This window comes from Rhinopithecus roxellana, chromosome 6, assembly GCF_007565055.1.
Source record: "Rhinopithecus roxellana isolate Shanxi Qingling chromosome 6, ASM756505v1, whole genome shotgun sequence".
In the NCBI taxonomy this organism is placed as follows: domain Eukaryota; kingdom Metazoa; phylum Chordata; class Mammalia; order Primates; family Cercopithecidae; genus Rhinopithecus; species Rhinopithecus roxellana.
Window position 1 is genome coordinate 135706737 of NC_044554.1, and position 23736 is coordinate 135730472.

General features: G+C 39.8%; 1 protein-coding gene across 5 annotated transcripts in view; it reads left to right on the forward strand.

Moving 5' to 3' along the window:
* LOC104657346 (S-adenosyl-L-methionine-dependent tRNA 4-demethylwyosine synthase TYW1) overlaps positions 1–23736 on the forward strand; it is a 262699-nt gene that overhangs the window by 45955 nt on the left and 193008 nt on the right. For all 5 annotated transcript variants that reach the window (XM_030932482.1, XM_010357125.2, XM_030932480.1 and 2 more), the window contains 2 exons: positions 5482–5599; positions 11634–11686. In XM_030932482.1, the coding sequence (XP_030788342.1) occupies positions 5482–5599; positions 11634–11686 (171 nt within the window). The remainder of the gene's footprint in view (positions 1–5481; positions 5600–11633; positions 11687–23736) is intronic.

Consider the following 23736-nt stretch of genomic DNA (forward strand, 5'->3'; position numbering starts at 1 on the left):
TGTCAGTTTCCAACTATATAGCGTTTTAAAGTCTTTAGCAAATCAGTTTTTTGCCTTGTTTTATCGTATTGTATGATTTTTTATTTTTTTATTTTTTTACTTTTAGAGACTGGGTCTTGCTTTGTAACCCAGGCTGGAGTGCAGTGCTATGATCATAGCTCACCGCAGCCTTGAACTCCTGGGCTCAAGTGATTCTGCCACCTCAGCCTCCCAGGTAGCTCAGATGACAGGCACGTGCCACCACACCTGGCTAATTAAAAAAAATTTGCCAGCCGCAGTGGCTCACGCCTGTAATCCCAGCTCTTTGGGAGGCCGAGGCGGGTGAATCACGAGGTCAGGAGATCGAGACCATCCTGGCTAACACGGTGAAACCCCGTCTCTACTAAAAAAAAATACAAAAAAAATTAACTGGGTGTGGTGGCGGGCACCTGTAGTCTCAACTACTCGGGAGGCTGAGGCAGGAGAATGATGTGAACCCAGCTGACGGAGCTTGTGGTGAGCTGAGATCACGCCGTTGCACTCCAGCCTGGGCGACAGAGTGAGACACTGTCTCCAAAAAAAAAAAAAAAAAAAAAAAAAATTGTTTTTTTTGTAGAGCTGGGATCTCACTCTGTCGCCCAGGCTGGTTTCCAACTCCTTGGCTTAACCAAATCTTCCTGCCTTGGTCTCCCAAAGTCCTGGGTTTACATGCATGAGCCACTGCACCCAACCAGTATTGTATGATATTTAAAACAAACAAACAAAAAACATTAGTACCACTGCTTTATTCCTATTATTCTATAAGATTCATGTAGTCCTGTCGGTTTATAAAGAACGTTTTGTGTATTCATTGCCATTTTCTTTTTTTTTTTTTTTTTTGAGACAGAGTCTCGCTCTGTCGCCCAGGCTGGAGTGCAGTGGCCAGATCTCAGCTCACTGCAAGCTCCGCCTCCCGAGTTCACGCCATTCTCCTGTCTCAGCCTCCCGAGTAGCTGGGACTACAGGCGCCCGCCACCTCGCCCGGCTAGTTTTTGTATTTTTTTAGTAGAGACGGGGTTTCACCGTGTTAGCCAGGATGGTCTCGATTCCTGACCTCATGATCCGCCCGTCTCGGCCTCCCAAAGTGCTGGGATTACAGGCTTGAGCCACCGCGCCCGGCCTTCATTGCCATTTTCATAAGTGCTTAGGAAGTTGGCTCGTAATTGCTTTTCCTGTTTGCATGTCAGGCCACTGCAGCTTGGCTAGGACATGAGTTTTGTTTCAAAGCAAGTGTGATGGGTATGGGAGATGGGAGGAATGGAAGTGGAGGTTGGAAACAGGGAGACCATTTAATTTGGCTTTTGCTGTCGTCCCTTAGGAGAAATCAAGGCCGTGGACAAGAACGGTGGCATTGTAGGTGGAGAGAACAGTTATGTTAGGAAATGAAACCCTAGAACTGTTTTACTGGGCAATGGGCTCACTGCTGGATGTAAATAGAAACCAATACCATGGCACTGGTTTGGAAAAAAGAAAGTCTTTATTGGGAGTCAACTGGCAAGGAGATAGGAAGAAACACTCAAATCTGTCTCCCTGAGCTAGAGGCTGGGGCAGGTTTTATAGGCAGAGGGATTACCATGAGGCAGTATAATTAGTGAAGTGTGATCTGATTGGATCTTGCAACAAAGTGATGCCAGGAGGTGTGATTTGATTGGAGCATGCCGTGAGGTGATGCCAAGACATGATCTGATTGGCACATGCCCTGAGGTAATGCCGAGGCTTGCTTCTTAATTCTCTCTTTTCCCTGATCTGAGCCCTTTGGTTCTGCCTGTGGTTGACTTTTTAGTTCTGATTGCCTCTGGTGTCACACATTGGGCACACTGGGTTCATCTGTGCTCGAGTTACCTAACTTACAACCTGGGGGTTCATGGCAGCTGAAATACAGCTTACAAGTTTACTACACATAATTGAACCAGATTGGGCTGGTTATGTGGTTACAGAATTTGGCCACTCATCTTTAAATGGGATGGTACAGGAGAGGAAGAAATCAAGGTTGGCTGATTCTGGGATCTTACTTATTTCTGTTTAGGCCACGTAAGAACTATAAATGAATAAATACACAAAACTATATGGGTCTTACATGGTTGTTATATTGTTATATTCTGGGCAGAGAGTAAACAGTCTCTGCACCTAGCAGATTAGAGTTATAATTTGAATGGTGCATTAAACTCCCTTGCGGAGTGTTATAAACCATTACATTTCTTTTCAGAAACGAAGTTACTACTGCATATGGAAGATAGGATTGAGCTGCCTTAGAGGGAAGGAATGATGAATTTTGTTTGTCCTGAGGGCTCAAGACGTTTAATCATAGCTCTTATGACTGACTCTGGGGTTGCAACACTCACATTTTATAGTAGATACTTTCTCTAGTGAAGGGACAGGGACAGTATTCCATGGCCGTCCTTTGGAGTCTGTTCATTTTGTAGGGGCCAGAAGTCTCTGTTTAAAACCCCAAGAGGGTGTCTGGTGCTTTGGGCACAGTGGTCAGAGGCCAGTGTCATGGGCCTGGGTCCAGTTTTGGATTTATCTGGCCTTTGGGTTAAGCAAATAAGCTGGTGATGTTTTGTGGTGACAGAGGCTTTTGAGGGCAAATACTGCCATCTCTTATCAATTTTTTGCATGATTTGTGGAGGAATTATAGAGACTTGCTATAGAATTGCTTCAGAGAATTTAAATGCTTTCAAGGTTGAGATTTGTTCGTTTTGCTTCATCACAAGACTTCTTTATCAAGCTCACACCTTTGCTTTTAGATTAAAAAAACAAACTACTTGGGTAGCTGAGGCGGGAGGATCACTTGAGCCCAGGAGTTTGAGACCAGCCTGGGCAACGTAGGGAAGCCTCATCTCGGAAAACAAAAGGCAAAGGATTCCTTCTATTTTAAACTATCTTAACAAAATAATAACTGGAGCCTTTTTATTTGTATAAAAGGCCTAGCATTAAACTAATTACATTTATTATAAGAACAAATGATTGATGTTTGTTTATGAATTTTTTCAGCTCCATCCGGTAGTATGTAATTAAGAACTCTATTACTGGAAGCAAAAATGTTCATTTGCCTTGCATTTTGATTATATTTAGTAATTTGGAATGCTGACTTTTAGGACAGATAGGACTTAATGTGGCTTTTTTTTTTTTTTCTCATTTGGTACATTTGATTCTCTAAAGTACTTTTTTCACTGATTTCCTATTTCAGAGCATGTCCCTGAAGTAACAGATAATGTAGAGATATTGACTCCAAATTTCATTTACTTTCTGTGAGTGTTAATTTTTTTTTTTTTTTTTTTTTTTTTTTTTGAGGCAGAGTCTCTCTCTGTCGCCCAGACTGGAGTGCAGTGGTGCAATCTTGGCTCATTGAAACCTCCGCCTCCCGGGTTCAAGCGATTCTCCTGTGTCAGCCTCCCTGGTAGCTGGGATTATAGGTGCCCGCCACCATGCCTGGCTATTTTTGTATTTTTAGTAGGGATGGGGTTTCACCATGTTGGCCAGGCTGGTCTTGAACTCCTGACCTCAGGTGATCCCCCTGCCTCAGCCTCCCATAGTGCTGGGATTACAGGCGTGAACCAATGTGCCCGGCCAAGTGTTAAAAATTTTAATCTTGTTTTACGTTCTATGTATGGGGAACATTGAATGTTCTCAGAAGTACACGGAGTGATACAGTGAATTCTTATTACCTATTGCCTGGCCTCATCAACCAGCAACTTACGGGCCATCCTCCCCCAAGTACCCTTTGTATACCCCCTTCTGTTTTAGTTTGAAGCAGATCTGAGATCTCATCTGTGAGATATTCTCATGTTAAAGTAGAAAGGGTGTTACGGTGAGTCTTTTCACTTATTCACCTGGGGGCTGGATGGCTGGACATTTAAAATAGGCACCAGAGGTGGTCTGGGGCTCGGTGGTAGGACCACTGCCAAAATGAGTTATTGTGAATTTCTGCAGCTGTCCGTAAGATTTGATGAGTATCTCCCCTAAAGTCTAACACAGATCTTGTGTGTCATCTCTGAAATTATTACTTAGCACTCTGCCATTCCCAAAAAGATAGGGCGATATATTTAAAAATATACACAAATAAACGTTTAAAAAGAGAGGAAGAAATCAATTGAAAGAGGGAATGAGGGTCATCTTGTCATATCAAGCCAATTACAATGAATAGAAGACCAGCATAGTGCAAGGTTTTGTAACAGTAATCAAAGGTGTGCTGATGAAATTTCCTGGTGGTCAAAGTCAACATGAAACACAATCAGTTTTATATTATCCTTCGGATTTCATAAGTGTTTCTTTTTCTATCACTGAAGAAAAATATCCTGCATAGGATCATCTAGAAGTGGACATTGGCCAGGAGATTTAGACCAGCCTGACCAACATGGTGAAACCCTGTCTCTACTAAAAATACAAAAAAATTAGCCAGGCGTGGTGGTGCGCGCCTGTAGTCCCAGCTACTCGGGAGGCTGAGGCATGAGAATTGCTTGAACCCTTGCAGTGAGCCAAGATCGTGCCCCTGCACTCTGGCCTGGGTGACAAAGCGAGACTCCGTTTCAAAAAATAAAATAAAGGAGAAGGAGCCATTGGGAAGGCTGTTGGTGGTAGTGGGGTGACTTGGTCTCTGAGCTGATGGCTCTCAGGGTGGCTTCGAGTACTTTTTTCACTTGTTTTGGGGGTTTAGAGATGTAATATCAGCAGCAGCTATAATTTATTGAATACCTATTATACATCAGGGGTTGTGCTGTGATTTTATTTCATTTAACCTTCAACATATTTCTTCTCTATTGCTATTGTTATTTTTTTCCCTTTTCAGGTGAGGAAATTGAAATTCAGAGAAAATAAGCAACTTGCTGAAGTTAGGCAGCTATCTGTACTCAGATTGTTGAAAATGTTTGACACTTAGATAAGTGAATTGTAGATTTACGGTTTTTGGGTGTGTATGTTTGAGTATATAGTTACTTTAAAAAAGAGCATCCTGGCATGTCTTTAGATTGTTGTCTCATTGTGAGTGTGTTCACTTTGGAGAGGACGGATTTTGTGGGCCATGGTTCATCACAGCCCTTTTTTAAAAGAAAATTTAAAAATTATAATAATTTATTTTTTGAGATGGAGTCTTTCTCTGTTGCTCAGGCTGGAGTGTGGTGGTGTGATCTCGGCTCACTGCAACTTTCACCTTCTGGGTTCAAGTGATTCTCCTGCCTCAGCCTCCTGAGTAGCTGGGATTACAGGTGTGAGCCACCATCCCCAGCTAATTTTTGTATTTTTAGTAGAGATGGGGTTTCGCCATGTTGACCGGGCTGGTCTCAATCTCCTGACCTCAGCTGATTCACCTGCTTTGGCCTCCCAAAATGCTGGGATTACAGGCGTGAGCCACCGTGCCCGGCCTCATAATGGACCTTTTTTTTGATGCTAGGTGTTCATGATTGTGCTGTTATTTACATTGCACATTGCCAATTCTGGATTTCATTCTTTTTTATTTTAATGCAGAGAGAAAAGGAACAGCAGGAAGAGAAGTCTGGTTTGTTCAGGAACATGGGGAGGAATGAAGATGGTGAAAGAAGAGCTATGATAACTGCTGCTCTCCGAGAAGCCCTTACTAAACAAGGTGAAAATCTTCAGGAATTGTTGTTATATGACTATATAGTCTTAGGCATTCTAATGTAATACCTAGAATGAAGTCTCTCTCTAGTTAGCTCAGCAGCTGTTCATAGTGGCAGATATAGCAGTCTAAAGATTCACCTTCTTATTTCTGCGGATCGCTTCTGTTGAGTTACCTTTTTGCTTGGTTTATTGGGATATTACTATTAGTGCGGGTCAAGTTCACAGATCAAAAGTGCTGTCATTGGGAAAGCTATTAAAAATGCATAGAGGCCAGGCGCGGTGGCTCAAGCCTGTAATCCCAGCACTTTGGGAGGCTGAGACGGGCGGATCACGAGGTCAGGAGATCGAGACTATCCTGGCTAACATGGTGAAACCCCGTCTCTACTAAAAAACACACAAAAAAAACTAGCTGGGCGAGGTGGCGGGCGCCTGTAGTCCTAGCTACTCGGGAGGCTGAGGCAGGAGAATGGTGTGAACCCGGGAGGCGGAGCTTGCAATGAGCTGAGATCCGGCCACTTCACTCCAGCCCGGGCGACAGAGCGAGACTCCGTCTCAAAAAAAAAAAAAAAAAAAAAATGCATAGAAAAGCTCATATGATAAGAGATTGGGTTAATTAGAAGTGTTTTATGTAGAGGTGTCATATCTGGATTTTTGTGGTCTTACCTTATTAAGGAGGTTATAGTTGCATGAATGAGTAATAATACTAGTTTCCTGTGGAAGGAAGAGTAGTAAAATGGGAATCAGTAGACCTGCCTCCTTTCCTCCTTCCCCCTCCCCACTTCCCCTCTGTATTTATGAGAGACCTTTTATGTGACAGTCTGGCAATGCAGAGAAACACAGGAAACTGTATCTTCTTCAAGGAACCGTCAGTCTGGTGCACTAGAGAAATATATATATATATATATTTGTATTTTAATATCTATGTCTATATTTTAATTAGGGTAGATTATATTAATGTGATTTCGTTATAGATTTAAATTTTTCTTGCTATTTTCTATTTCATCTGCTTTTTGATTTCCCTTTTCCTGTTTTTCTGTGTTCTTTCAAATTAATTCAATTTTTAAAAATGACTCTATTTTATATTTTTGTTTGCTTACTAGCAATAACATTTTTGCTAATAGTTGCTCAAGGTTTTACAGTATACCTCCTTTTTTTTTTTTTTTGGAGACAGAGTCTCTTTCACCCAGTCTGGGGTGAAGTGGCATGAGATCTTGGCTCACTGCAACCTCTGCCTCCTAGGTTCAAGTGATTCTCCTGCCTCAGCTTCCTGAGCAGCTGGAACTAGAGACATATGCTACCATGCCCAGCTCATTTTTTCGCCATGTTGGCCATGCTGGTCTTGAACTCCTGGCCTCAAGTGATCTGCTGCCTCAGCCTCCCAAAGTGCTGGGATTACAGGTGTGAACCGCTGCACCTGGCCTACACTTTACTTTATCATTTCATAGTATATCTTTGAGTGATGTTATCTCACTTAATATGTAGAAGAACCTTACAATACTGTACTTCCATTATTTCTTTCTTAACCTGTATGTAATTTTTATTACACATTTTACTTTTACTTTTGTTTTTTTGGTTAAGTAGGGTCTTGCTCTTTTGCCTAGGCTAGGAGTGCAGTGGTATGATCATTGCTCACTATATCCTTGAACTCCTGGGCTCAAGGAATCCTCCTGCCTCAGCCCCTGCACAGCTGAGACTACAGGTGTAAACCAGCACACTGAGTGTTTTACGTATCCTCTAAAGCCTACACTTTATTATTATTTTTTCTTCAACAAAAATATCTATTTTTATATTTAATTCAATCAAAGCATCTATTATATACTAAAGATTTATATACTTACAATCTTAGAATCTCATATATTTACTTATATAGTTACCATTTTCAGTACTCATGTAGTTACCATGTTCTATTCATGTAGGTCTGTGTTCCGTCTAGTATCCTTTTCCATCTGCCTGAAGGACTACTTGTTTTTTTTCTTTTCTCTCATTTAAATTTACCTGTGGCAACTCCAACGACTTTTTAAACATCTCTTATAGTGCAGATTTGTTGGTGATGAGTTCTTTCAGCTTTCATATATCTGCAAATGGCTTTACTTTGCCTTCATTTTCTATCACTGTATCTTCAAGTTCAGTAATTTTTTGCTGAATATAGAATTGTAGGTTGACAGCAGTTTTTTCTTTCAGTACTTTACGGATGTTACTCCACTGTCCTCTTGCTCACATTGCTTCTGATTAGAGTTCAGCAATCAATCATCCTTTTGTTTGGTCCTTTAAATAGGATCCTCCTTCTCCCAACTCCCTGCTACTTGGAAGATTTTCTCTTAATGCTGATTTTGAGCATTTTCATTATAATGTGCCTCAGTGTAGTTTTCTTCATGTTTCTTTTATTTGGGTTTTGTTGAGTGTCTTGGTTTTGTGGATTTATGGTCTTCATGAAATTCGGACAAATTTTGGCCATTATTTCTTCAAATATTCCCCCCTTCACCCACTTGCTTCCTAGAAGACTACAATTATATGTGTAATAGCCTGCTTGAATTTGACCTAAAACTCATTCATGTTCTATTCATTTTTAAAAAATTCTTTCTGCTGTCTCACTTTTCATTTTGGATAGTTTCTATTGCTATGTTTTCAAGTTCAGTAATCTTTTCTTCTGTAATGTCTCATCTTCCATTAATCCTATTTAATATATTTTTCAACTTAGACATTGTAGTTTTCATTTCTAGAAGTTCAGTTTGGGACTTTTTATATTTTCCACATCTATTACCTTTTTGAGCCTGTAGAATACAGTTATAACTGTTTTATTGTCCTAATCCGCTAATGTCTTTGTCATTTCTGGATCAGCTTTGGTTGATGGATTTTTTTTCCTCATTGGTCATGTTTTCCTATCTGTTTGCATGCTTTATATCTTTGATTGAATGTCAGACCTAATTTTACCTTATTAGGTACTGGATATTTTTATTTTTATTATTTATTTATGTATTTTGAGACGGAGTCTTGCTGTGTTGCCCAGACCGGAGTACAGTGGCACGATCTTGGCTCACTGCAACCTCTGCCTCCCGGATTCAAGCGCTTCTCCTGCCTCAAGTGATTCTCCTGCCTCAGCCTCCTGAGTAACTGAGTGCCCACCACCATGCCTGGCTAATTTTTTGTATTTTTAGTAGAGATGGGATTTTACCTTGTTAGCCAGGATGGTCTTGATCTTCTGACCTCCTGATCTGCCCGCCTTGGCCTCCCAAAGTGTTGGGATTACAGGCCTGAGCCACCGCACCTGGCTTGGATATTTTTATATAAACACTCTTATAAACAGTTTTTTTTTTTTTTCCTGGGACGAGGTTAAGTTACTTGGAAATAATTTGAGCTTTATATCTTACTTTTATAGCTTCTTAGATGATAAGACAAGAGCCAGCTCAGTATAGGGCTAATTATTCCTCACTATTAAGGCAAGACGCTTCTATGTAGTCTACCTAATGCCTTGTGCATCTTTAGATTTATAGTCTGACTGGCAGAAACAGGTACAATTCTCAGCCTGCTGTAAGCATCAGGCATTACCCCCAGTCCTTCCCTTCCTCTCTCCCTCTTTTCATTTGGGATAGTTTCTTTTTTTTTTTTGAGACGGAGTTTCGCTCTTGTTGCCCAGTCTGGAATGCAGTGGTATGATCTCGTCTCACCGCATCCTCCTCCTCCAGAGTTCAAGCGATTCTCCTGCTTCAGCCTCTCCCTAGTAGCTGGGATTACAGGCATATGCCACCATGCCTGGCTAATTTTTGGATTTTTAGTAGAGACAGGGTTTCACCATATTAGTCAGGCTGTTCTTGAACTCCTGACCTCAGATGATCCACCTGCCTCGGCCTCCCAAAGTGCTGGGATTACAGGCGTGAGTCACCACACCCATCCCATTTGGGATAGTTTCTATCACTGTGTCTTCAAGTTCTGTAATTGCTTCTTCTCTAAATGTCTAGTCTTCCAAAAATGGTTGTTTCCCATCCTTGAGTAGTGTTTCTCTTGTGAATGTGCTAAACAGTACTTGGGCAAATACTTGAGAGAAATCCCCTGTAGACTTTTGGAGTCTCTTTGTAGGTTTCATCTCTCTAGCTTTCAATCCTGCAAACTGTAGTCACCTTTGTCATCTGTTCCATTTTCCAATGTCAAGAGTCCACTGGGCTTCGCTTGGGTAGTCTCTCTTTGCTACATGGCCTGGAAGGTTTCTAGACAGTAAGCCGAGGTAATGGGAGGGCTCACCTTAATTGTTTCCTATCTCTATGGGATCACCGTCTTTTGTTGCCTGATGTCTCATGTTCTGAAATCTGTTGTTTCATATATTTTGTCCATTTTTTGGTATTTCAGGTAGGATTGTAAATCCTCTCTGTTACTCCATCTTGGCTAGAGGCAGAATTCCACACAATGATTTTCAGCAGTTATACACTGTTGGCTTATATTTGTACTGTGGTCAACTATAGATCTCTCTATCCTATAATGTACAGTTTTTTTCTTTACCTAAATGCAAAATTTATAGAAACCTGTGTATCTTGGGAGAGAAAAGTATAAAGAGTTAATGTAGTAGAGGATGATTTCTATGATAGTATTAACAATATCATATGGAATTCCAAGAGAAGAACTAGAATTTCTTCTGGGGATGTTTTAAATGCATATTTGGTATCAGAGATTAGTTATTCAATTGGACTCAGTTCCGCCTTCGAGTACATAAGCAGTCCTTTGTTTATTTATATGCAAGGTGTTTACATAAATGTAGACGAGGATAAAAGACAAAGCCCTGTAAATGTTGCCACTGGAGACTTGTAATCCAAATTGACATTGCTCCAATAATCATCACAGTGTGAATATGGATGTTTAACCAGCCACTGATCCACTTACGCTATCATCCAGACTGTGTTTCTCCATTTGCCTTATTTGCCTGCAAGAGTCTTTTTGTGTGAGCGACTCATGATAATTGTGGCTTATTACCTGAAGCCTCATGAGAAACGGTATTGAATGCTTTCTGAAATCAGAATGTACTACTTGTTTGTACTACTAGTTTGTTTAAAAAGGAAATGAGATTACTTTGGCCTGGCTTTTTCCATGCTTTTCACGCCCTATGTAGCTCAAAAATGTGAAATGATAGGTTGTACGGCTACTGAGAATTCACATTTCAGATGTAGTTCCTAGAATTTGATTTTTCTCTCTTTGGGTCAACATTACTTTGTTTTAATCTCCCATTGACACCTGGTTCTTCATCTTCTTTCAAAGGTTACCGATGATAGCTCCCCATTCATTCATTTGAAATATATTATTACTTTTGTTTTATGGCCCAGCATGCCGTTCATTTTTATAAATGTTTCACTGGTCCATGAAAAGAATGTAAATTCTGTAGTTGGTGAGTGCAGGGCTCTGTGTATTTTTGGTCCAGTTTATGTGTTGTGTTGCTTACATCTTTTAGAGCTTTACTGAGTTTTTACCTATGAGATCTGTTAGATACGGAGAGATTAAAATCTCCTCATATAATTTTTGGATTAATTTATTGTTTCTTGATTGGGTGCGGTGGCTCATGCCTGTAATTCCAGCAGTTTGGGAGGTGGAAATAGATGGATCACTTGAGGACAGGAGTTTGAGACTAGCCTTGCCAACATGGTGAAACCCCATTTCTACTGAAAATACAAACAAATTAGCCTGGCAGGGTGAAGCACGACTGTAGTCCCAATTATGCAGGAGGCTGAGGCATGAGAATTGATTAAACCCAGGAGGCAGAGGTTGTGGTGAGTTGAGATTGCAACACTGCACTCCAGCCTGGGCGACAGAGCGGGACTGTCTTTAAAAAAAAAAAGATAATTTCCTTATGTATTTTAAGTCTATGTTATTAGATACATATACATTTTAAATTGTTTTCTCATCTTGCTGAATTAAATCTTTCATGTTTTCTGCCATGGGTTGGTTGACTGCAATAATTTAGCAAAAAAAAAAAAAAAAAAATTGCTAAATTTTAATGTCACTTTTTGTTATGACACTTTGGATCAGTCCAACTTTGTGTTCCCTGCTTTTCCACTCAGGTTATCAGTTGATTGGGAGCCACTCTGGGGTGAAGCTTTGCAGGTGGACAAAGGTATTTTTTTTGTTTTTATTAAGTATGTCTATTATATGCAACTTTTAAATAGCTATTTTTATACACTGTCAATAAATTTACTATTTAGAGGTATAATTTACATTTAATATGCACAGATTTTTAAATGATTCTTTAAAATGAGTTCAGCAAATTTTGATAGATGGTAGAACCTATATTCACCAACTCCAATTAAGATATAAGCTGTTGCTGGGCGCGGTGGCTCAAGCCTGTAATCCCAGCACTTTGGGAGGCCGAGATGGGTGGATCACGAGGTCAGGAGATCGAGACCATCCTGGCTAACATGGTGAAACCCCGTCTCTACTAAAAAGTACAAAAAACTAGCCGGGTGAGGTGGCAGGCGCCTGTAGTCCCAGCTACTTGGGAGGCTGAGGCAGGAGAATGGCAGTAAACCCAGGAGGCGGAGCTTGCAGTGAGCTGAGATCCGGCCAGTGCACCCCATCCTGGGTGATAGAGCGAGACTCCATCTCAAAAAAAAAAAAAAAGATATAAGCTGTTATCCCCACCCCAATGAATTTATTGTGCCCATTTCTAGTCAATAACTCCCTTTCCCTAGGGAATTATTGTTCTAATTGCTATTATTGTTATTTAGTTTTGCCTTTTTAGAATTTCATAAGAGTGACCAGGTGCAGTGGCTCACGCCTATAATCCCAGCACTTTGGGAAACCAGGTGGACGTATCATTTGAGGTCAGGAGTTCGACAGCAGCCTGACCAAAATGGTGAAACCGTGTTTCTACTAAAAATACCAAAATTAGATGTGGTGGTGGCCGTCTGTAATCCCAGCTTTCGGGAGGCTGAGGCAGGAGAATCGCTTGAACCTGGGAGGTGGGGGTTGCAGTGAGCCCAGATCACGCCACTGCACTCCAGCCTGGGTGATAAGAGTGAGACTCCGTCTCAAAAAAAAAAAGAAAAAATTTCCTAAGAGTGGAATCATGTAATGTGGAGTCTTTTGCAACTGGCTTCTTAAACTCAACATATTTTTGAGATGCATCCGTGTCGTATCATGTAACATGTATCAGTAGTTCATTCACTTTTATTGCTCAGTAGTATGCCATTATATGAATATACCAGTTTTTAAAAATCCGTAGACATTTGGTCTGTTTTTAGTTTTTGGCTATTATGAAAAAAAGTACTATGAGCATTCTTCACAAGACTTGGTGAATGTGAATTTCAGTTTTCCTTGGGTAAATGCCTAGAAATGCAGTTGTTAAGTCACAAAGTAGGTATATGTTTAACTTTAGAAGAAACTCCCAAACTGTTGTCAGTGTGGTTGTACTACTTTATATTTGCTCAGCAATTTATTAAAGTTCCATTTGTTACACATTCTCACCATCCTGTGGTATTGTCTTTTAATTTTAGGCATTTTCATGGTTGTGAAATGGTACCTCATTGTGGGTTTTTTTTTTTTTTTTGCTTTTTTTTTTTTGAGATGGAGTCTCGCTCTGTCGCCAGCCTGGAGTACAGTGGTGCAATCTTGGCTCACTGTACCCTCCATCTCCAGGGTTCAGGTGATTCTCCTGCCTCAGCCTCCCGAGTACCGGCCCAGCTAATTTTTGTATTTTTATTAGAGACGGGGTTTCACCATGTTAGCCAGGATAGTCTCGATCTCCTGACCTCATGATCCGCCAACCTTGGCCTCCCAAAGTGCTGGGATTACAGGGGTGAGCCACCACACCCGGCCCTCATTGTGGTTTTAATTTACATTTTGCTGGCGATGGTTGATAATTAGGAACTTTGTTTTTTTTTTTTTTTTTTTTTTTTTGAGATAGAGTCTTGCTCTGTCACCCAGGCTGGAGTGCAGTGGTGCGATCTTGGATCACTGTACCTTCCGGGTTCAAGTGATTCTCATGTCTCAGCCTCCTGAATAGCTGGGATTACAAGGGTGTGCCAATACGCCCAGCTAATTTTTGTATTTTTGTATTTTTAGTAGAGACGGGGTTTCACTATGTTGGCCAGGCTGGTCTCAAACTCCTGACCTCAAGTGATCCACCTGCCTCAGCCTCCCAAAGTGCTGGGATTACAGGTATGAGCCACCATGCCCAACCAGGAACATCTTGTGTTGTGCGTATTGGCTGTTTATACTTGTGAAATGTCTGTTCACATCTTTGTTCAAACTGGGTTATTTGACTCTATATTATTGATTTCTAAAAGTTCTTTATATGTTGTGGATGTGAATCTTTTGTCAAATGTGCACTATGAATATTTCTCTAGACCGTGGCTTTTCTATTTCCATAAAGGTATCTTTTGAAAATTTTAATTTGGATACAGTTCACTACATCATATTTTTTTCTTTTATGGTTAGGGTTTTTTGTATTTTAAGAAATTTTTGCCAACCATAAGGTCACAAAGATATTCTAGATTTTCTTCTAGAAGCTTTGTATGTAGTTTTAATTTTTTTAAAGCAGTTTTCTATAGTTTTAATAAATTAGTCTCTTACTCTTTTAGATGTGTTAAATATACATTTTCACATGTCAACTTACAGTCTTCAGTGCTGCATGGCTCTTTGTTTAATGGAAACTAATCTCTGTGGGAAACTCATTTTAAGGAAGACACATACATATGCACGATGCATGCAAACAGATAACAGGGAATAGTAAATATCACTTCTGTTATATTTTTCAGTATCTTCTCAGTCAATGAAATGGCATGGTAACACAGTTCCAATGCAGTACATGTGAACGGCAACACAGAGATGAAAGCATCCTTGCTTACCATGCCAAACTGCTGTATGCCCATCCCACAGAGTTGCCTCCGTGTTCCTTGCATCATCCCATAAATTACGAGAGTAGGCTTCTTTTAATACGTTCTTTCTCTTATAAATGTGTAAGAAAATAATAAGTAGAGAAGAAAAATAGTAAAGTAAGGAAGTATTAAAAGTGTTAATGGTATAAAAACCCACAAGAATCAGAGAAATCATATAGGGCACAGGATCCTGTCCTGCACCACACGTTTGATTTTTTTTTTTTGTTTTCTTTTCTTTTTTTTTTGTTTGAGATGGAGTCTCGCTCTGTAGCCCAGGCTGGAGTGCAGTGGTGCGATCTCGGCTCACTGCAAGCTCCGCCTCATGGGTTCACACCATTTTCCTGCCTCAGTCTCCCGAGTAGCTGGGACTACAGGTGTCCACCACCACACGTGGCTAATGTTTTGTATTTTTAGTAGAGACGGAGTTTCACCGTGTTAGCCAGGATGATCTTGATCTCCTGACCTCGTGATCCTCCTGCCTTGGCCTCCCAAAATGCTGGGATTACAGGTGTGAGCCACCGTGCCCGGCATACAGGTTTGATTTTTGTCTGTTGTTTTTCTTTAGGTGAAAATGATAAATTCAGTTTCTTTTTTCACTGCCATAGCAGGTATTTAATTTTGATTCAGAAGTTAGATAAATATATTGTCCCCAAACTTCAATGTCTGTATTCCTAGAGTGGTGGCAAGAGCTCATTAGGGGCTCAATGACTGAGGGGGCAGACAGATTTGCTTAGGCGGATTCCTCCTAAGCAACCTGTGTAGAAGAAGCCAATTTTTTTTTAATTGTTTATTTTTTTGAAGTAGGATCTTGCTCTGTCATCCAGGCTACAGTGTAGTAGTGCAATCTTGGTTTGCTGCAGCCTCCCACCTCCTGGACTGAAGCCATCCTCCCACCTCAGCCTCCCAAGTGGTGTGCTACCATGCCCAGCAAAAAATTTTTTTGTATTTTTTGTAGAGACAGGGTTTCATCATGTTGCCCATGCTAGTTTTGAACTCTTGGACTTAAGTGATCTGCTTGCCTTGGCCTCTGAAAGTGCTGGGATTATAGGCATGAGCAACCTCGCCTGGCCCTGTGTATAGTTTTCACTTTTATGTTTGGGCCTGTGATTCGTCTTGAATTAATTTTTATGAATGGTGTGAGGTAAAGGTCAAGATTTGTTCCACCTCAGCCAATATGGATATCCAGTTGTTTTGGCACCATTTGTTGAAGACTTGTCAACCTAAATAGCAAACAGAGAGGGGCTCTCTAGAAGAAAATGATGGTTATTTTGGAATAGAGCATTGCAATGGGAATATGCAAGCCACAGTAAACTGTGTTTTTGGGGAGGTACAGGAAGACAAAGTTTAATTTTTAATTTTTTATGAGTTATTATAAGTTAATGAAGACACCGTTTTTTTTTATTTTTTAGTTTTTTAGACGGGGTCTCACTCTGTCACCAGGCTGGAGTGCAGTGGTGTGATCTTAGCTCACTGCAGGCTCCACCTCCCAGGTTCACACCATTCTCCTGCCTCAGCCTCCCAAGTAGCTGGGACTACAGGCGCCTGGCTAACTTTTTTTTGTATTTTTAGTAGAAACTGGGTTTCACCTTGTTAGCCAGGATGGTCTCGATCTCCTGACCACCCGCCTTAGTCTCCCAAAGTGCTGGGATTACAGGTGTGAGCCACCGCGCCTGGCCAAAGACGAAGATTTTTAAAGGAAAAAATGAGGAGGATTATGTAATTGTTTTGAAATAATTATCCTTGGCTGCAAAGATCAATAACAAGGGTGACAGCAGTCCGAGGGTAGGCTGGCAGTTGCTGGGCAGATGACGTTGGCAGATAAGCATTTTTCTGTGTAAGGTTGTGGTAGCCTTTGAGCAAAGTTGTGGTTTTTGTAGAATCTTTTTCATTACCAGGCATACAAGATAACTCTCCTCATGGTCTTCCCTGCCTCTGTTTTTCTTAACATTGGTGACTCCATTTTGATTTTGACAACTTTTACATTTCTTCCTTTTGATCAAGATCTTTCTCAGAAAGCATGACTGATCATTCATCCTGTAGTTATTTTTATTTGTTTATTCTTTTGAGACAAAGTCTTGCTTTGTCACCCGGGCTGGAGTGCAGTGGTGTGATCTTGGCTCCCTGCGACCTCTGCCTCCTGGGTTCAAGCAGTTCTCCTGCTTCAGCCTCCTGAGTAGCTGGGATTACAGGCATGCACCACCACGCCTGGGTAATTTTTGTATTTTTAGTAGAGACAGGGTTTCACCATGTTGGCCAGGCTGGTCTCAAACTCCTGATCTCAAGTGATCCACCTGCCTTGGCCTCCCAAAGTTCTGGGATTACAGGTGTGAGCCACCGCTCCCGGCCCTGTAGTTAAGTTTTTTTTTCTTTTTTTTTGAGACTGAATCTCACTCTGTCTCCCAGGCTGGAGTACCGTGGTGTGATCTTGGCTCACGGCAACCTCTGCCTCCCGTGTTCAAGTGATTCTCTTGCCTCAGCCTCTGGAGTGGCTGGGATTACAGGCAACCGCCACCACTCCCAACTGATTTTTGTATTTTCAGTAGAGACAGGATTTTGCCATCTTGGCCAGGCTGGTCTCGACTCCTGACCTCAAGTAATCCACCCGCTTCGGCCTCCCAAAGGTGGGATTATAGGCGTGAGCCACCGTGCCTGGCCCAGATTCAAAGTTTAAAAAGGGAAAATAAAAGGTAAACTTAATAGTAATATGACAATGTCAGTTTGCATAATGGCTTTGAGTTGTGAATCTAGGCTTAAAGAAAACCAATTGAATAAGTCAAATCACCATAGGAATTAGGTGAGACCTGCTGTAACCTTATGGCCTGTATTGTTTTATGTATATGGGTTTCAGCTTTCACAGAGGAATTTATCCAGGTACAGCTTGTAATATGAGAAATTGCACAGACATTTTCTTGTTTAATGAATTGATACAAAATATTTCTTTAAGTTAGGTTTTGTTAAGTTACCAGCAGAGGCTATTGATTATAAAATTTCAATTACACTATTAGTCTGCCAAGTGAGCAGAGTAGCATTAAGAGGGGTAAAAGTCTTATTATGATATGAAGTCTTATTCCAACCTCCTGGAGAAAGCTATTTACACTGTGAAAATAGCAACTTTTTCTTCTGGTTTGTAGTTTTAATATCTTTGGTCATGACATTGGGCAGTTGGGTGAACATTTTTTTGTGGTTCATAAGTGTTTCTTAAAATTTATCTAGTTTCGGCCGGGCGCGGTGGCTCAAGCCCAGCACTTTGGGAGGCCGAGACGGGCGGATCACGAGGTCAGGAGATCAAGACCATCCTGGCTAACACGGTGAAACCCCGTCTCTACTAAAATATACAAAAAACTAGCCGGGTGAGGTGGCGGGCGCCTGTAGTCCCAGCTACTCGGGAGGCTGAGGCAGGAGAATGGCGTGAACCCGGGAGGCGGAGCTTGTAGTGAGCTGAGATCCGGTCACTGCACTCCAGCCTGGGCGGCAGAGCGAGACTCTGTCTCAAAAAAAAAAAAAAAAAAATTTATCTAGTTTCAGCCGGGCGCCAGTTGGTCACATCTGAAATCCCAGCACTTTGGGAGGCCAAGGCTTCAAGTCAGGAGTTGAGGTCAGGAGTTCAAGACCAGCCTGGCCAACATTGTGAAACCCTGTCTCTACTAAAAATACAAAAGTTAGATGGGTGTGGTGGTGTGTGCCTGTAGTCCCAGCTACTCAGGAGGCTGAGGCAGGAGAATCACTTGAACCCGGGAGGTAGAGGCACAGTGAATCATGATTGCACCACTGCACTCCATCCAGGTCGACAGAGTGAGACTCCATCTCAAAAAAAATTATCTAGTTTCAGCTAATAAAGCTTTATAAGCCAGCTGGAGAATTGTGACCAAGTATTGGAGGAAATTAGAAGAATTCAGGATCTAGTCTAGTCTACACGTAGATAACAAGAACTTTAAAACAATGCACAGGGCTACAATCTATAATAAGAATAGGTATATTATAGTTTTTCTATAGAGACATAACTTTTTCTTCCCACATTGATCACACAGGAATCTCAGATTTAAAAACCTACTGAGCTAGGAAGCCAAACCAGGGCATCTTACATACAATCTTAAGGATCTTGGGCCTTCCAGGAAGTGACAATTTTTACTGACTCATTGCAAGTCTGGGAACTCTGGAAGCCAGGCATTCAATGCACATTTTCAAATAAGACATTTCAGTCAAAGCCTTACTGGTATATAACCAGTGTTTATATTTCCAGTTGTATCCTGCTTGAGAGCAGATTTTTATTGAATTTGTATAAATAAAAATAAGAATACAAATGGTTTGTGAATTTTGGGAGGAATCCAATAGGGAGGAAAAGCAAATGGTTCCATCTTTGTTCACAAAAGTATACTTTACCAAATACTATATATATCTATATCTATATAGATATAGATATATATAATCTATTATATATAAAAATATATATATAATAGATATATGTTACATATATCTATAATATATATTATATATATTATAGATAGCTTATGCAAGAAAAATGTCTTAAATCTGTTAGACAAAATATTTAAGTAAAGAACCAAAAATGAAAAGTCACAAACACATTATCGTCATTAATTACTTAATTTGAAGTCATTAAATTTTATTTTGCTTGATCTTGATTAGCAATTTTATGGAGTCAGATGCAGTACCATTGTACTATGAGGTTGGCCATTGACAGTTTTATGCACCAATCAATTTTTTTAATATATTAGAGTTCTGGAAGTTGTCATTTAGTCCATTGATCTTAAAGTTATCAGAAATGTGTTCAAGAATACTTGTTGGACCGGGTGCGGTGGCTTACCCCTGTAATCCCAGCACTTTGGGGGACCGAGGCGGGCGGATCATGAGGTTAGGAGTTTGAGACTAGCCTGGCCAATTTGGTGAAACCCCGTCTCTACTAAAAATACAAAAACTAGCTGGGTGTGGTGGCGTGTTCCTGTAGTCCCAGCTACTTGGGAGGCTGAGGCAGAAGAATCGCTTGAACCCGGGAGGTGAGGTTGCAGTGAGCCAAGATTGCGCCACTGCCCTCCAGCCTGGGCAATGGAGTGAGATTCTGTCTCAAAAAAAAAAAAAAAAAAAGAGTACTTGTTAAAGTCATTTCCATAAAAAGCAGTTTTGGAATGTAGCTGATTGCAGATGTTTTCAGAGAATAATTCAGAACAGTAACAGTGGTTGACAACAACAACTTAGGAAAGCCATGGTTAAGATCCGATGAAATTTCTCAATTGATAAGGAATTTAGTTATTTCTTACATGCAGTGTTTTAAGATAACAACCTGGATCATAGGGCCATCAGACTTCTTCTATACATTTCATATAATCTTTAGAATATTCACATTAATAACATATCCATACAAATACAACTTTAAAAAAGAATCAATTATGACTGATAACATATTATGTTTTAATGAATTTATATACTTTTTAGAATATTTATATCAATAACATACCCACAAAAATAACTAAAAGAAGAGCTAATATTACTTATTTGTCCATGCATTCCGTATAATGTTTCAAAAAAGACAAATCATTTAATATCTCTATAAGATGTGACATACATTCTTTGAAGCTTTTCAGGGCCGTAACTGGACAATCATAAAGTTAATTTTAGGTCAGAAAGAATTTTGGATTTTGATTCTGTGGAGACCTGCCAGAGGTGCCAAAAGGTTCAAAACACTTGATCAAAACAGAATCACAGGTCACTCATAAATAGTAGTTACTCATTTAATCAGAGTGATAATTAAAAGACTTCAAAAGCAATATGGAAATTTACATGGATAGAAAAACCTTAACCTGGCCTGCAGTGGGCTCACACCTGTAATCTCAGCATGTTGGGAGGCCGAGGCAGGTGGATCACAAGGTCAGGAGTTTGAGACCAGCCTGGCCAACATGGTGAAACCCCCATCTCTACTAAAAATACAAAAAGTTAGCTGGGTGTGGTGGTGGGTGCCTGTAATCCCAGTTACTCAGGAGGCTGAGGCAGGAGAATCGCTTGAACCCAGGAGGCAGAGGTTGCAGTGAGCCAAGACTGCGTCACTGCACTCTAGCCTCGGCAACAAGAGCAAGACTCCATCTCAAAAAAAAAAAAAAAAAAAAGAAAAAAGAAAACAGAAAAACCTTAACCCTGTAAAGCTCAGTTTTCCCAAGTAATTGAAAATCTAATAAAGACAGCATAGGAGATTATCTTGATAAAGCATAAAACCTTTTTTTTTTTTTTTTTAAAAAGGCCAGTTACCAAAAATGCAAAGAAAAACCTTTTGTATTGTGATTGCCTGTCTTTGTGGGAAACCCATTTAGGTAACTTGGAAGTCAAACCTGATTAAAAGTGTACTTGAATTTAATCAGAAATAGAAAGAGCATATTGAGGGTCATGAGTGTATATTATAGAGGAATGTAAAAGAAAACTAATACCTTATGACTGGGTGTGGTGGCTCACGCCTGTAATCTCAGCACTTTGGGAGGCTGAGGCAGTTGGATCACATGAGGTCAAGAGTTCAAGACCAGCCTGGCCGACATGGTGAAATGCTATCTCTACTAAAAATAAAAAATTAGCCAGGCATGGTGGTGTGTGCCTGTAGTCCCAGCTACTCAGGAGGCTGAGGCAGGAGAATTGCTTGAACCAGGGAGGCAGAGGTTACAGTGAGCCGGGATCACGCCACTGCACTCTAGCCTGGGTGACAAGAGTGAGACGCTGTCTAAAAAGAAAAACAAAAACCAAAAAACACCCTAGTACCTTGAGTAGGGGAATGCATGGCTCTTAGTAACAGCATGGGAAGTTTCCTCATTACAGGGAATAATTCAGACATATCAAGAAAAGCCAAGAGTACAGAATCAAATAATACTGAAGGAAAACATTGCTTTCTAGGCTTTTAAAATAAACATGTTAGTGTCAGGCCATAACAGCAGAGTTAGAACTAGGAAAAAAAAAGTTAACAGGAGTTGACAAAAAGGTTGAAGGAGAGAGTTATCACCCCAGCCAAGCAAAAAGGTATACTTTTTTAAGAGAAGAAAGAACAGAAAGCAGTGATGTATGACCTGCCAATCATTTGCAGTGAGGTACAGCAAAGGTTGAACTTCTGATATAAATTTGAGAAATTTCAAAAAGAAAGAACTTTTCCTGAAGAAGTGAAATGAAAAACATTACATCTCCAACCTGAGAGTAGGAAAATTAATTAGATCTCAGGAAGAAATAGAAATAGTTTAGGAGATGAGTGTTAAACAGATTTCAGAATTAAAAATCAAAACCTCTTGCAATGTTATTAAAAACAAATACTTTAGGTAAACCATGTTGTTTTAACATAGGTAACCAAATTTTAAAATTTTTTTTTTTTTTTTTTTTTTTTTTTGAGACGGAGTCTTGCTGTGTCCCCCAGGCTGGAGTGCAGTGGCCAGATCTCAGCTCACTGCAAGCTCCGCCTCCCGGGTTTACGCCATTCTCCTGCCTCAGCCTCCCGAGTAGCTGGGACTACAGGCGCCCGCCACCTCGCCCGGCTAGTTTTTTTTTTTTTTTTTTTTTTTTTTTTTTTTTTTTGAGACGGAGTCTCGCTCTGTCGCCCAGGCTGGAGTACAGTGGCGCGATCTCGGCTCACTGCAAGCTCCGCCTCCCGGGTTCATGCCATTCTCCTGCCTCAGCCTCCCTAGTAGCTGGGACTACAAGCGCCCGCCACCTCGCCCGGCTAGTTTTTTTTTTGTATTTTTTTAGTAGAGACGGGTTAAAATTTTTGTATTTTTAGCATCATAGATCAGTTTTTAGAAAGACTAAACATAAACAATCTCTTTTAATTATAGCCAACTTAATCACATGCAAAATTCCTTTTATAAATTGTCTTTTCATGAACCTGATTGTGACTTTTTTTGGATCATTGTTGATGTGCTTGGACTTTCTGCTTTGTCCTACACTTCCTTATCTTAAATAAGCAGTCATTTTAGTTTAGAACAAAAACTTATCACATGAGATTCTTTCTCATACAAAGTTATTCTTTTCTTTGTAACCTTCCTTAAAAAATATATCTTCATATCCATAACTTTTTTCACATCTCTCTCTCTCTTTCAGTATTCTATTTCTTTCCATATCCATATTTTGAAATAACCTTAAATAACCTCTAAGTTAGATAAAATTATTCTTTAAAAAATTTTTAAATAAAAAAATGTTAATTTTTTTTTTTTTTTTTTCGAGACAAGGTCTCACTCTGTCAGCCAGACTAGAGTGCTTGCTGCAGCCTCAAACTCCTGGCCTCAAGTGATCCTTCTGCCTCAGTCTCCCTCGTATGAGCTACTGTGTCTGACTCGAAATCATTCTTTTCTCAATAAGGAACAGATTTTTATGCCCATCTTATACTTTCTTCTTATTAAAAAATACCTTATATGTTTTAGGCACATTTTATATATAGAATTATACATATTCATTAGAATTTTTAACTGTTCTTAACTTTTACTTTTAGTGAAAACCTAGAAAGCAAGATCTTGAATTGTTTTTCACTTATAACTGTTTTATAGATGAGAACCATTTTATAATTTTTAGAAGTTTCTTTCCCTGTAACATAATTTTAAAAATCTTAGTTGGAAATGACCCAGACATTTAATTAGTATTTATTATTTGATTGAACATAACTTTAAGATTTCAAATTACTTGAAAAATTCATTTGGAAGCATTTATCCCATTTACATTGATGTAATTTATTTATTAACAATTTACCTAGATTACTCATGAGAATTGACATATTAGACAAAGCTAATTGTCATTTCAAGTTATTTCCCTGTTAATTTTTATAGCTTGTGAATATCAGGTGTCCAATAACTCAGGATATAAACCTGTTTTTTTTTTCAACCAACAGTGATAAATTAGTCTTATTTATCAAAACATTACACAAACGAAGATCATTCTGTTGTAGGCTGGGTTTATAGTTTTATAACCTTGTTGTGAAACCGTGATGTCTTAAAATGTCTAATAGAGACAAATATAAACTGTCTGAGCAGTAAACCTAGGCAAAGATGCATGCTGACAAATTTTAAGATATTTTAATTTTTATCTTACCAGTAACTTTAAAACCAACTTATTGATTAAAGATTTACATAAGTCATGTGAACTGAAAGGCATTTGGGTTAATTACTATATATTTTATGTGAGCACTCCTTTCTCTTTGAGGGACTTCTTGCCAACTAACTATGCCAAGTTATACAATGTAGACACAACATACAATACATGCACATACATAAAAACACATAAATATGCACACAAATAAAGATCTTATACTTTTCATTTTTGAATT